The 14,237-nt window shown below is 45.6% G+C and overlaps 1 protein-coding gene across 1 annotated transcript in view; it reads right to left on the bottom strand.

Annotated features, from left to right (window-relative positions):
- The window catches only part of LOC121542731 (nuclear pore membrane glycoprotein 210), a 33,235-nt gene that overhangs the window by 2,248 nt on the left and 16,750 nt on the right, over positions 1-14,237 (bottom strand). The window contains exons 17-33 of the mRNA XM_041852241.1: positions 13,920-14,112; positions 13,655-13,725; positions 13,464-13,568; positions 13,232-13,333; positions 12,646-12,774; positions 12,374-12,501; positions 12,116-12,248; positions 11,943-12,005; positions 11,157-11,336; positions 10,993-11,073; positions 10,696-10,827; positions 10,387-10,533; positions 10,131-10,216; positions 8,294-8,468; positions 7,967-8,142; positions 6,682-6,902; positions 35-171 (exon numbers count right to left, since the gene is read on the bottom strand). Coding sequence (XP_041708175.1) covers positions 35-171; positions 6,682-6,902; positions 7,967-8,142; positions 8,294-8,468; positions 10,131-10,216; positions 10,387-10,533; positions 10,696-10,827; positions 10,993-11,073; positions 11,157-11,336; positions 11,943-12,005; positions 12,116-12,248; positions 12,374-12,501; positions 12,646-12,774; positions 13,232-13,333; positions 13,464-13,568; positions 13,655-13,725; positions 13,920-14,112 — 2,259 coding nt within the window. The remainder of the gene's footprint in view (positions 1-34; positions 172-6,681; positions 6,903-7,966; positions 8,143-8,293; positions 8,469-10,130; positions 10,217-10,386; positions 10,534-10,695; positions 10,828-10,992; positions 11,074-11,156; positions 11,337-11,942; positions 12,006-12,115; positions 12,249-12,373; positions 12,502-12,645; positions 12,775-13,231; positions 13,334-13,463; positions 13,569-13,654; positions 13,726-13,919; positions 14,113-14,237) is intronic.

Genomic DNA, 14,237 nt, shown 5'->3' with positions numbered 1-14,237 from the left:
CTCATTTCCATGGTAACCCTCTGCTGTACTGTACCTCTCTGAGGGCCTGCTGTCCTCCTTCCAGTCTGTAGTAGACCACTACCGTTCCAGAATGCTTTGCCAGGGCAGCTCCCGTCTTTGGGTCGATCTGCAGAACACGACTAGACGACACATTCCACTGACCTGGCTGGCCTGAGAGAGAGAGAGAGAGAGAGTCTGTGTGTGTGTTTTATTTAATTTTTTTAATGTTTTTATTTAACCTTTATTTTATCAGGGAGTCATGCTGAGACCAATGTCTCTTTTACAGATGAGCCCTGAATTACAGAAATTACAGAAAATACACACAAAAAAATAACTAAAACTAAATGCAAGCAGAAAGAAAAACAGGGTCCTAAAAAACAAAGACATTCATCAGTAAAAAGGTCCTCAATCAGCGTTCTGAACTGGCCTAGCGGCATCAAAACATCACTTTTCAGAACATTTTGAAGATTGTTCCACAAATAAGGTGCAAAAAAACTAAAAGCTGATTTACTTAACTTAGAGACCAAAGGAATAATTACCAGAGTTAGCCATCACTGAGACCAGGTGTGGTAACTCGTATGTCTAAAGTTTAGTAATGATGTTAGGTACAGTGGGACTTTTTGTAAATGGGCTTTATAAATGAAAACATAGCAATGTATCAACCTACGTGAGTGACATCAAAGAGGGCCAACCAACATTCTGGTAGAGAATGCAGTGATGAGTGCTAAAACTGTCGCCCGTAATAAAGTGCAGTGCGCTATTATAAACTGCATGTAACGGCTTTAATGAAGTAGCAGCTGCATTCATATAGATATTGTCACCATAGTCTAGGACCGATAGGAACGCCGACTGACTAATCTGATTTCTACTATTTATCGAGTGGCAGGACCTATTTCTATAGAAGCCCACTTTTATTCTCAGCATCTTAACTAACTCGTCAATATGCTTTTTAAAAGACAGCTTTTCATCTATCCAGATGCCCAGATATTTGTAAGCAGGGACACGATCAATATGGACACCATCCAAAGTACATATGCTTAAATCATCAGAGTTATTTGTATGTGCTCTAGAGAACAACATGTAGTTTGTTTAAAAAAATTGTTTATTATAATTGTTTATAAAAATTATGTATTTATTTTTTTTGGGGGGGGGGGGTGAAGATCAGCTTTAATATTGCAGATATATTGTAACTTCCATCAACGTAATTGTCTGCATCACTTCCAATCCCCCATATGTTTTTTTTCTCTCGCATATATATATATATATATATATATATATATATATATATATATATATTGAAAAGATTCGGCATGGGTCCTCAGATCCTCAAAAGATTCTACAGCTGCACCATCGAGAGCATCCTGACTGGTTGCATCACCGCTTGGTATGGCAACTGCTTGGTCTCCGACCGCAAGGCACTACAGAGGGTAGTGCGTACGGCCCAGTACATCACTGGGGCCAAGCTTCCTGCCATCCAGGACCTCTATACCAGGCGGTGGAACACCTACGTGAGAATGCTATTCATTGACTACAGCTCAGCATTCAACACCATAGTGCCCTCTAAGCTCATCACTAAGCTAAGGATCCTGGGACTAAACACCTCCCTCTGCAACTGGATCCTGGACTTCCTGACGGGCCGCCCCCAGGTGGTAAGGGTAGGTAACAACACATCTGCCACACTGATCCTCAACACGGGGGCCCCTCAGGGGTGCGTGCTCAGTCCCCTCCTGTACTCTCTGTTCACCCATGACTGCATGGCCAGGCACGACTCCAACACCATCATTAAGTTTGCCGACGACACAACAGTGGTAGGCCTGATCACCGACAACGATGAGACAGCCTATAGGGAGGAGGTCAGAGACCTGGCCGTGTGGTGCCAGGACAACAACCTCTCCCTCAATGTGACCAAGACAAAGGAGATGATTGTGGACTACAGGAAAAAAAAGAGGACTGAGCACGCCCCCATTCTCATCGACGGGCTGTAGTGGAACAGGTTGAGAGCTTCAAGTTCCTTGGTGTCCACATCACCAATGAACTATCATGGTCCAAACACACCAAGACAGTCGTGAAGAGGGCACGACAAAGCCTATTCCCCCTCAGGAGACTGAAAAAGATTTGGCATGGGTCCTCAGATCCTCAAAAAATTCTACAGCTGCACCATCGAGAGCATCCTGACTGGTTGCATCACCGCCTGGTATGGCAACTGCTTGGCCTCCGACCGCAAGGCAGTACAGAGGGTAGTGCGTACGGCCCAGTACATCACTGGGGCCAAGCTTCCTGCCATCCAGGACCTCTATACCAGGCGGTGTCAGAGGAAGGCCCTCAAAATTGTCAAAGACTCCAGCCACCCTAGTCATAGACTGTTCTCTCTGCTACCGCACGGCAAGCGGTACCGGAGTGCCAAGTCTAGGTCCAAAAGACTTCTCAACAGCTTCTACCGCCAAGCCATAAGACTCCTGAACAGCTAATCATGGCTACCCGGACTATTTGCACTGCCCCCCCACCCTATCCTTTTTACGCTGCTGCTACTCTGTTAATTATTTATGCATAGTCACTTTAACTCTACCCACATGTACATATTACCTCAACTACCTCAACTAGCCGGTGCCCCCGCACATTGACTCTGCAACGGTACCCCCCTGTATATATAGCCTCCCTACTGTTATTTTATTTTACTTCTGCTCTTTTTTTTCTCAACACTTTTTTTGTTGTTGTTTTATTTTTACATTTTTTGTTTAAAATAATTGCACTGTTGGTTAAGGGCTGTAAGTAAGCATTTCACTGAAATGTCTGCACCTGTTGTATTCGGCTCATGTGACCAATAACATTTGATTTGATTTGATTTGATACAGTGGGGGAAAAAAGTATTTAGTCAGCCACCAATTGTGCAAGTTCTCCCACTTAAAAAGATGAGAGGCCTGTAATTTTCATCATACGTACACGTCAACTATGACAGACAAATTGAGAGAAAAAAATCCAGAAAATCACATTGTAGGATTTTTTATGAATTTATTTGCAAATTATGGTGGAAAATAAGTATTTGGTCACCTACAAACAAGCAAGATTTCTGGCTCTCAGAGGCTCCTCTGTCCTCCACTCATTACCTGTATTAATGGCACCTGTTTGAACTTGTTATCAGTATAAAAGACACCTGTCCACAACCTCAAACAGTCACACTCCAAACTCCACTATGGCCAAGACCAAAGAGCTGTCAAAGGACACCAGAAACAAAATTGTAGACCTGCACCAGGCTGGGAAGACTGAATCTGCAATAGGTAAGCAGCTTGGTTTGAAGAAATCAACTGTGGGAGCAATTATTAGGAAATGGAAGACATACAAGACCACTGATAATCTCCCTCGATCTGGGGCTCCACGCAAGATCTCACCCCGTGGGGTCAAAATGATCACAAGAACGGTGAGCAAAAATCCCAGAACCACACGGGGGGGGGACCTAGTGAATGACCTGCAGAGAGCTGGGACCAAAGTAACAAAGCCTACCATCAGTAACACACTATGCCGCCAGGGACTCAAATCCTGCAGTGCCAGACGTGTCCCCCTGCTTAAGCCAGTACATGTCCAGGCCCGCCTGAAGTTTGCTAGAGTGCATTTGGATGATCCAGAAGAGGATTGTGAGAATGTCATATGGTCAGATGAAACCAAAATAGAACTTTTTGGTAAAAACTCAACTCGTCGTGTTTGGAGGACAAAGAATGCTGAGTTGCATCCAAAGAACACCATACCTACTGTGAAGCATGGGAGTGGAAACATCATGCTTTGGGGCTGTTTTTCTGCAAAGGGACCAGGACGACTGATCCGTGTAAAGGAAAGAATGAATGGGGCCATGTATCGTGAGATTTTGAGTGAAAACCTCCTTCCATCAGCAAGGGCATTGAAGATGAAACGTGGCTGGGTCTTTCAGCATGACAATGATCCCAAACACACCGCCCGGGCAACGAAGGAGTGGCTTCGTAAGAAGCATTTCAAGGTCCTGGAGTGGCCTAGCCAGTCTCCAGATCTCAACCCCATAGAAAATCTTTGGAGGGAGTTGAAAGTCCATGTTGCCCAGCGACAGCCCCAAAACATCACTGCTCTAGAGGAGATCTGCATGGAGGAATGGGCCAAAATACCAGCAACAGTGTGTGAAAACCTTGTGAAGACTTACAGAAAACGTTTGACCTGTGTCATTGCCAACAAAGGGTATATAACAAAGTATTGAGAAACGTTTGTTATTGACCAAATACTTATTTTCAACCATAATGTGCAAATAAATTCATTAAAAATCCTACAATGTTATTTTCTGGAATTTTTTTTCTCAATTTGTCTGTCATAGTTGACGTGTACCTATGATGAAAATTACAGGCCTCTCTCATATTTTTAAGTGGGAGAACTTTAACAATTGGTGGCTGACTAAATACTTTTTTTCCCCACTGTATCTACTAGTTCTAATGTATCCATGACATTCATGATTTCCTAAGAGCATGAGGGTGATAGTTTGTAGTGTGATTTCCTTTACGGTCCATTGAGCTATTTAAAACAGTATTATAATCTCCCACCATAATAATAGAGTCTTGTATTGCTTGTAGTGTTGATAATTTATTATATATATTGTCAAAGAAGTGTGGATCATAATTATTTGGTCCATAAAGGTTAATGAGCCATTTCTGTTTATGGTCCAATAACATATTTAAAATCATCCATCTACCTTGCGGATCTGTTTGGACAATTTGCACATTCGGATCGAAATTACTGTTAATATCATCACCCCTTTTGAGTTTCTTTGCCCATGGGAGAAGTATATTTCGCACCCCCAGTCCTTTTTCCACACAACTTGTCTGTAATAATGTATCCATGACATTCATGATTCCATCTAGAATTGTTGAATGAGTTTCCTGTAAACAATAGATATCAAGAAATATCAAGAAAGGACCTGATTTACGAATGCATATACAGTTACAGCTGTTTGAGAAAGCATGCAAGATTGAGCAAAAATTGACACAAATGTGAGATTTGATTAACCTATGTCAAGTCCTAGGTGATGGAGATCAGAGCCACCCTCTTCCCCTGAGACACAAACACTCTGGCGTTGTAACCATTTTTCCCAAGCATCTCCGTGCAGTCAGACCTTTGATTATTTTGTGCCACCAGGGCCACAATAATATGCCCCCTCTCTGATTGCCCGAGTGTGACCCCCTCCCCATGGGTTACTGAAGCCAGTGTTGCCAGCACTGCCACTACCTGGGTGAGGGTACCCCACCGGAATCCCCCCCGACTAGGTACAAGGTCATCAAGGTTCTCATTAGCAGCTTTGAGAATTTCCTTGTATATTATGCTCTCCCATCAACATGTACTTAGTTTTACCTGCATTCAATACTAATTTCAGGTCAATAAAGTATTTCTGTAATACAATGAAGGCAGACTGTAGTTCAGATAGAGCTTGGTCAACCGTGGGGGCAATAGCATACACAACAGTTTCATCGGCATACAAGTGCAGGTTAAAATGTATTACAGACAAGTCGATTTTGTTAATGTAAACAGTCAAAAGTACAGGACCCAAAATCTCCCCCTGCGGGACACCTTTCATAATATCCAGGAAACCTGATTTAACACCATCAGTAGACACATTGAGTTCTATCTGTCAAGTCATGTTTAAACCAGTTACATGCAGCCTGGTCTAGGCCAATTGAGTCAAGCTTCTGAATTAGCAGTGAGTGATTAACAGTATCGAAAGCCTTTGACAGGTCAATGAAGAGGGCAGCACAATGTTGCCTTTTATCCATACAATTAACCACAGCAGAGATACTACTATGACCTGGTCTAAAACCCGATTGATGTACATTTAGAATACATTTCAAAGATAAGAAAGGTCTTAGCTGAGAATTAATCAAGGATTCTAATATTTTAGCTAGGCAAGAAAGTTTAGAAATAGGGCGATAATTATTTAGGTCACAAGGATCACCACTTTTGTGAAGAGGGCGTACATGGGCCGCCTTCCAAACCTTGGGGATCGTACAAGATATAATCGTAAGGTTAAAAATATGGATTAATGATTCAGCAATCAGGTGGGCAGAAAGCTACAGCAAAAATGGATGAAGCATATCAGCCCCCGTGGATTTTTTAAAACATCAATCTTAAGCAAGCCATCTAGCACATCACAGACAGTAAATTGCTGAAATGAAAACAAAGATTCACTAGAAGTTGATGTGTTAACCGTCGAGTCAGCTAGAGGCTGGCAGAGGGAAGAGCAGTCGATTGACTGACCAGGGTCAATTAAACCACTGTTTACAATGATGATTAAAAGCATCACTTATCTCCTTCTTCTCAGTTATGATTATTTGAGTGTGTGTCTAGGTGGCAGGTAGCCAAGCGGTTAGGACCTAGTAACCGAAAGGTTACTGGTTCGAACCCAGAGCTGGCAAGGTGTAACGATCTGTCGTTCTGCAAGGCAGTTAACCCCCAACAACAACTGCTCTCTGGGCGCCGATGACATGGACGTCGATTAAGGCAGCCCCCCGCACCTCTCTGATTCAGAGGGGTTGGGTTAAATGCGGAAGACACATTTCAGTTGAATGCATTCAGTTGTACAGCTGACTAGGTAAACCCTTTCCCAATCTACAGTACCGGCCACAGTGTGTGTGTGTGTGTGTGTGTGGGGGGGGGCCTGAGTGTGCGTGTGTGTCTCACCGTGCGGTCCTGTCAGGGGGGTGTTGAAGCAAAGTGTGTCTCCGGGCCTGAGTGTGTGTGGGGGGGCAGAGATGACGGGGAGGACAGGGAGGGGGGTGTAGTCACTCAGGGAGGGGTTGGTGGGGTCCGCCTGCACCCCTAGGACTGTCAGACCGCCAGACACAGTCTGGACCATGAAGGAATGACTGTCTGAGTCTGGAGTCACCTGCACCAAGTCATCCCTGAGAGAGAGAGAGAGTGTTTAAAGCTGGAATCCACATTAGGGGAAACAACACCACTGTTGGCCCCCAGCACCTTTGTTATTGTTTTTGTTTTGCTGTTGAAACGGAGGAGAGCAGACTCCGGCCGCATGGTAAAAATTATCTCTACATATTCTGCTGTTCTATCGCGCGGGCAATGATGTCTGAGGGAAAAAACAGTGTTGGTTGTTTCCAGTAACTTCTTTGTTGTTGTAATATCCCAAATGGACGCGGCAGTTTCACCATTAAGGATCCCAGCTTCAAGGAAAATAAAACAGACAGAGAGAGATTTGACTATATACTGTGTGTGTTGTGTTACCGGTTGGTGGTAATGTGAGAGTGTGTGTGTGTGTGTTACCGGTTGGTGGTAATGTGAGAGTGTGTGTTACCTGTTGGTGGTAATGTGAGAGTGTGTGTGTTACCGGTTGGTGGTAATGTGAGAGATTGTGTGTTACCGGTTGGTGGTAATGTGTGTGTGTTACCGGTTGGTGGTAATGTGAGAGTGTGTGTTACCGGTTGGTGGTAATGTGAGAGATTGTGTGTTACCGGTTGGTGGTAATGTGTGTGTGTTACCTGTTGGTGGTAATGTGAGAGTGGGTGTTACCTGTTGGTGGTAATGTGAGAGTGTGTGTTACCTGTTGGTGGTAATGTGAGAGTGTGTGTTACCGGTTGGTGGTAATGTGAGAGTGTGTGTTACCGATTGGTGGTAATGTGAGAGTGTGTTACCGGTTGGTGGTAATGTGAGAGTGTGTGTTACCTGTTGGTGGTAATGTGAGAGTGTGTGTGTTACCGGTTGGTGGTAATGTGAGAGAGTGTGTGTTACCGGTTGGTGGTAATGTGAGAGTGTGTGTGTTACCGGTTGGTGGTAATGTGAGAGTGTGTGTGTTACCGGTTGGTGGTAATGTGAGAGTGTGTGTTACCGGTTGGTGGTAATGTGAGAGTGTGTGTTACCGGTTGGTGGTAATGTGAGAGTGTGTGTTACCTGTTAGTGGTAATGTGAGAGTGTGTGTGTTACCGGTTGGTGGTAATGTGAGAGTGTGTATTACCTGTTGGTGGTAATGTGTGTGAGTGTGTTATGGGCGTTGAACTGTTGTCCCAGGTTGTCGTAGCAGAGAGCCCTGACTCTGATGGTCCAGCCCAGGGGAAAGGCAGGCAGGCCTCCCCCTCCAACACTGTACAGACTGGACACACTGAACAGCCTGACAAACCACACTGGAGACACCTGGCAAACACAACACACAAATACTATTTTGTACTCTCCAGCATGGTCAGATAGTGATGACCCAGTCCTTAGGGTCAACTGTGGATGCTGAGTTTCTCACCAGGTTTACTTTAGAATAGATCCCTGCGAAGGACACAAGTGACCAACTTACCCGGACGCTGATGAGCAGGGTCTGGTTGACCCCACAGGTCTCCATAGCGATTACCTCCAGCAGGGCGGATCCCGTGTCAGGCCCCGCCCTCAGAACGCCCTGGCTGTCCACGGTTACAAGTCCCTCCCCTTTCACACACTGACACAGGGCATACTGCACGGGACAGATAGTGTCTCTGAAAAACACAATCATACACGCATGAGTACAGACATAAACACACAATCACACACGCATGAGTACAGACATACAGTGCATTCGGAAAGTATTCAGACCCCTTGACTTTTTCCACATTTTGTTACGTTACAGCCTTATTTTCCTCATCAATCTACACACAACACCCCATAATGACAACGCGAAAACAGGTTTGTAGAAATTTTTGCTAATTTATAAATACCTTATTTACATAAGTATTCAGACCCTTTGCTATGAGACTCAAAATTAAGCTTAGGTGCATCCTGTTTCCATTGATCATCCTTGAGATGTTTCCACAACTTGATTGGAGTCCACCTGTGGTAAATTCAATTGATTGGACATGATTTGGAAAAGCACACACTTGTCTATATAAGGTCCCACAGTTGACAGTGCATGTCAGATCAAAAACCAAGCCATGAGGTCAAAGGAATTGTCTGTAGAGCTCAGAGACAGGATTGGGTCGAGGCACAGATCTGGGGAAGGGTACCAAAAACATTCTGCAGTATTGAAGGTCCCCAAGAACACAGTGGCCCCCATCATTCTTAAATGGAAGAAGTTTAGAACCCCCAAGACTCTTTCTAGAGCTGCCCGTCCAGCCAAACTGAGCAATCGGGGGAGAAGGGCCTTGGTCAGGGAGGTGACCAAGAACCCGATGGTCAGAGCTCCTGAGTTCCTCTGTGGAGATGGGAACCTTCCAGAAGGACAACCAATTCTCTGCAGCACTCCACCAATCAGGCCTTTATGGTAGAGTGGCCAGGCGGACGCCACTCCTCAGTAAAAGGCACATGACAGCCCACTTGGAGTTTGCCAAATGGCACCTAAAGGACTCTCAGACCATGAGAAACAAGATTCTCTGGTCTGATGAAACCAAGATTGAACTCTTTGCCCTGAATGCCAAGCTTCACGTCTGGAGGAAACCTAGAACCATCTCTACGGTGAAGCATGGTGGTGGCAGTACGCTGTGGGGATGTTTTTCAGCGGCAGGGACTGGGAGACTAGTCAGGATCAAGGGATGAACTGAGCAAAGTACAGAGAGAACCTTGATGAAAACCTGCTCCAGAGCGCTCAGGACCTCAGACTGGGGCGAAGGTTCAGGTTCCAACAGGACAATGACCCTAAGCACACAGCCAAGAGAACACATGAGTGGCTTTGGGACAAGTCTCTGAATGTCCTTGAGTGGCCCAGCCAGAGCCCGGACTTGAACCCGATCGAACATCTCTGGAGTGACCTGAAAATAGCTGTGCAGCGACGCTCCCCATCCAACCTGACAGAGCTTGAGAGGATCTGCAGAGAAGAATGGGAGAAACTCCCCAAATACAGGTGTGCCAAGCTTGTAGCGTCATACCCAAGAAGACTAGAGGCTGTAATCACTGCCAAAGGTGCTTCAACAAAGTGCTGAGTAAAGGGTCTGAATACTTATGTAAATGTTATATTTAAGTGTTTTATTTTCTATAAATTTGCAAAAATGTCTAAAAACCTGTTTTTGTTTTGTTATTATGCGGTATTGTGTGTAGATTGATGAGGGAAAAAAACGATTTAATACACTTTAGAATAAGGCTGTAACGTAACAAAATGTGGAAAAGGTCAAGGGGTCTGAATACTTTCCGAATGCACTGTAAACACACACACACATGCTGGCTCTCACTTGTTGCTCTGTAGTGCGTAGTGTGAGTAGGGAGACATGAGGATGGATCTGGAGGTTCCTACAGCCAGCTGCATCTCCTGGTACACCTTAGAGAGGAGAGGAGGAGAGAGGAGGAGGTGAGAGGACAGGAGTAGAAATGAGTAAAGAGTGGAGAGGAGAGGTCATCATATCACAGACATAAACTACTCAACAACAACCCATAAACAAATGTCTCAAAAGCAGGAGGTGAAAAAGGAGGTGGACCCAGTGTGTTTACCAGTATCTGTATCTCGTCAGAGAGCTGCTGGTGGGAGGCTGACGTGTGGTTGGCCAGCTGAACTGTCACTCTCAGACTGGTCCTGCCCGCAGCCCACGCCCTCACCAGCACAGAGAAACTATGGGCAGGAGAGACAGTCACCCCCGCCTACAACCCACACACATACACACACACACACACACACACACACACACACACACACACACACACACACACACACACACACACACACACACAGGGTGAACACAGTCATATCCAAGTGGTTTGACAAACATTAACCTACATATACAGGGACAAAGCATAGCGTACCTGAGTGTGTCGTGGTTGTATCTCCAGTACTCCCAGCTTGCCCAGACTCCAGTGGAAGGAGAGACCAGACTCTACACTGCCCAGAGCAAAGGGGTTCTGACTACTGTCACTGCCCATCACATACACTGGCATCTAAACACACACACACACACATACTGGGGTTACTAAATCACATGCACATACGCACCCAAATACTTTACAAACATACACAGAAACAAACTACACTGCCTGCCACATACATTCATCATCCAATAACAGAACGTTTGAGAGAGAATACAAACATTATCTGTATCTTACCTCAGTGCCCACAGACAGTTTGACCAGAGGGGCCTGGATCCTGACCCCTGTCAGGTTAAACACCTCCACCTCCACCTCATCCTGACACACACACACACAACCAGATAATGAACAAGTGAAAAGTATGTGTGTGTTTGTGTGTGTGTGTGTGTGTGTGTGTGTACCTGTGCGAAGGTGAGCAGTGCTCCGGTGTCCTGAGTGACGGTCTGCAGCGCCCCTCTGAGTTTGACCACGCCCACTGCCACGCCACGGACCAATCCTGTGTCGGTCACCATGGTGATGCGGCTGTCACTCACAGAGAAGCCCACACTGGACTGGGGGTGGGGGCCACCCTCCCACTTCACCTGAGAGAGGTGTGTGTGTAAGTGTATGATCGCGTGCCGATAGAGGGAGTTATGACATTGACACAGTAGATAGTAGTGGCATGACTTCCATCAGCATCCTATTCAGTTTGTCCCCAACATCGTTTGTGTTGTGAATTTCTAAAAGCCTTTTGAATTGTCACGTGATCCAATGATGAATCAAACAATGTTGAAGACCAGATGTTCAAGGCCAGAAACCTAGAGTCAGAGTTAAACCTGCAATATGTAACTTTTTGGGTGACCCGACCAAATTCACATAGAAATGTGTGTTATAGATCTGTCATTCTCATTGAAAGCAAGTCTAAGAAGGTCTAAGCAGATCTGTTCAATGTGCACTAATAGAACAGATGAAAATAAAACAGGTTTGGTTATGGAAAATATATTTCACAGGGGTTTAGGTGGTACAATGATTCTCTACACTACTCTTGCTTGTTTTGGCACATAAACTGAAATTAGGCAAACTATTCGAATTTTAGCAACTAGGAAATGGTGGCGAGATTTCTGTTTTGTGTCAACGTTAACAGAAACCCACCAGTGGCTCCTCCTGAACCATCATTTGAGAAACACTGATAATATGTATTTGGTTACCTGTCGTACGCTGCCCAGTGTCAGTGCCAGACTCCGTGGCTGCAGGGTGAATCTGGGGTACACCTGCATATGAAAACAATGTACATAACATTAGGACTGTATATAGACTGTATATTATAGTTCTATGGTCTGTTGTGTGTATTGGTCTGCTGGGGTTACGATTGGTTGTCTACCTGTAGCTGTTTGTGAGAGGAGGTCCGTACACTCCCACTGCTGTCCACTGCAGACAGGTGAAGACTGACCACACCCACTGTCTGACCTGACACACGGTAACCTACGGAGACGCTGTCCAACGGCCCTGCATGCCTACACACACACGTTTATGTAACAGGTTGACAACATATTTCAGACATAACCTCTCTAGCCAGTGAAATGTTTCTTAGGAATATGGACATAACAGACAAAATGAACACACACACACAGGTACTCACTCCACAGTGACGATAGGTGAGGAGGGGGTCAGTTTGAGCTGCATCAGAGGAAGGTAGCGATGTAGGAAGGGCTGTCTGTTAGAGTCTAGAACACGCACACGAACCAGAGCACTGTGGTCTACCTCCACCTGACACACACACACACACAGAGACACACACAGAGACACACACACACACATTCAGACACGCATGTACGAAATGTGGTGTTTTATAATCCAGGATGGTTGTAAAGAGCAACTCTCCTTCATACAACAGAATGAGAGGACACTCACAATGTCAACAAAGTCTATCTGGAAGTCAGTGATGTCAGAGACAGAGATGGAGGTCACGGCAGGGTCAGCAGAGGTCAAACACAGGTCATAGGCCAGGATGGAGGAGAGGCCGGGCCGCAGGGGAGACACCTAAGAGACAACACAAGCCTGAGTTAGCGGCACTCTGTGGACAGTAGTCAGAACTCCTTGCTTTGGGCAATGTGTGTGTGTTAATGGTGAGTGTGTGTGTGTGTGTGTGTTAATGGTGTGTGTGTGTGTGTGTGTTAACGGTGGACGTGTTTAACTATTCTTGTGCAGAAGTCCCCACAAGAATAGTAAACAAACAGAAATTTGACCAACTGGGGACATTTTGTTTGTCCCCACGAGGTCAAATGCTATTTCTAGCGGGTTTAGGGTTAAGGTTAGAATTAGTGTTAGGGTTAGAATTACGTTAAGGGTTAAGGTTAGGTTTTTGGGTTAAGGTTAGGGTAAGGGTAAGAGTACGGGTTAGGTTTAGGGGTTAGAGAAAATAGGATTTTGAATGTGACTGAATTGTGTGTCCCCACAAAGTTAGCTGTACAAGACTATGTGAGTTTCTGTGTGCCACCTGTACAACATTGCTGTTCTCCAGGTAAGTGATGTTGGCCAGCTCTCTGTCCTGAAGACGAACCAAGAAGTGTCCTGAACCCTGAACCAATGTCAGGTTCTCCTAGAGAGCGAGATAGAGATGAGAGAGGAGATAGAGAGAGAGGGGAAAGTCATGCATTACATCTGCTAGGTTATTCACAGTGGCATTGGCAATGATGTCAGAGTAGTTATAAAGGCTTTATAACACTCACAGTGACGTCAGGGTGGTTATAGAGGGTTATAGCACGTTTGTCCCACTGCACGTCCTCCACCAGTCTCAGATGCACAGACGCAGTCAGAGGTGTGGCCCATGAGTCCTACAATACAACACACACACACACACACAGTTATAATACATACGCAAAGACAAACACACACACAGTTTTAATACACACACTATTACCTGTGCAGGTGTGAGGGCCACAGTGATGGTGACTGTCCCTGTTTGATCGTGGGCGCGGAGTACCTGACGACCTGCAACACAGAGACAACCAATCAGAACTCAGCATGTACACACACAGCCTATCAGCATCCACTTCTGAAAATGTTAGGGGCCTGACAACACGGCCTCTCATTGTGATTCTATTGAAATCCCGTCAACACACACACACACAATCTCTATTGTGCCTGGATCTCCACTAGGCTGACCGAGTAATGAACACACTGACCGTGTAGTCTGCTGTGGCTGCTGGGTGTGTGTGAGTCTACCAGGCCCATGTTTGTGTGTGAGGGCAGGGACAGCAGGGAGTAGTTGGAGGTCAGCCAGTTCACTGAGCACGAGCTGAAGTTGTCAAACTGCACCTCCCGGTGGTCAAACACTGATAACTGCAGCACAGCATCCCTGCTACTGGACACAGACAACTGGAGAGAGGGAGGGAGGGAGGGAGGGAGGGAGGGAGGGAGGGAGGGAGGGAGGGAGGGAGGGAGGGAGGGAGGGAGGGAGGGAGGGAAGGAAGACACAGGATCACGTTAAGGGGGTGAGGTTT

This window comes from Coregonus clupeaformis, unplaced genomic scaffold (genome assembly GCF_020615455.1).
Source record: "Coregonus clupeaformis isolate EN_2021a unplaced genomic scaffold, ASM2061545v1 scaf0341, whole genome shotgun sequence".
Taxonomy (NCBI): Eukaryota; Metazoa; Chordata; class Actinopteri; order Salmoniformes; family Salmonidae; genus Coregonus; species Coregonus clupeaformis.
Note: the sequence above shows the minus strand (reverse complement) of the source record. Positions and strands in the feature narration are given on the sequence as shown.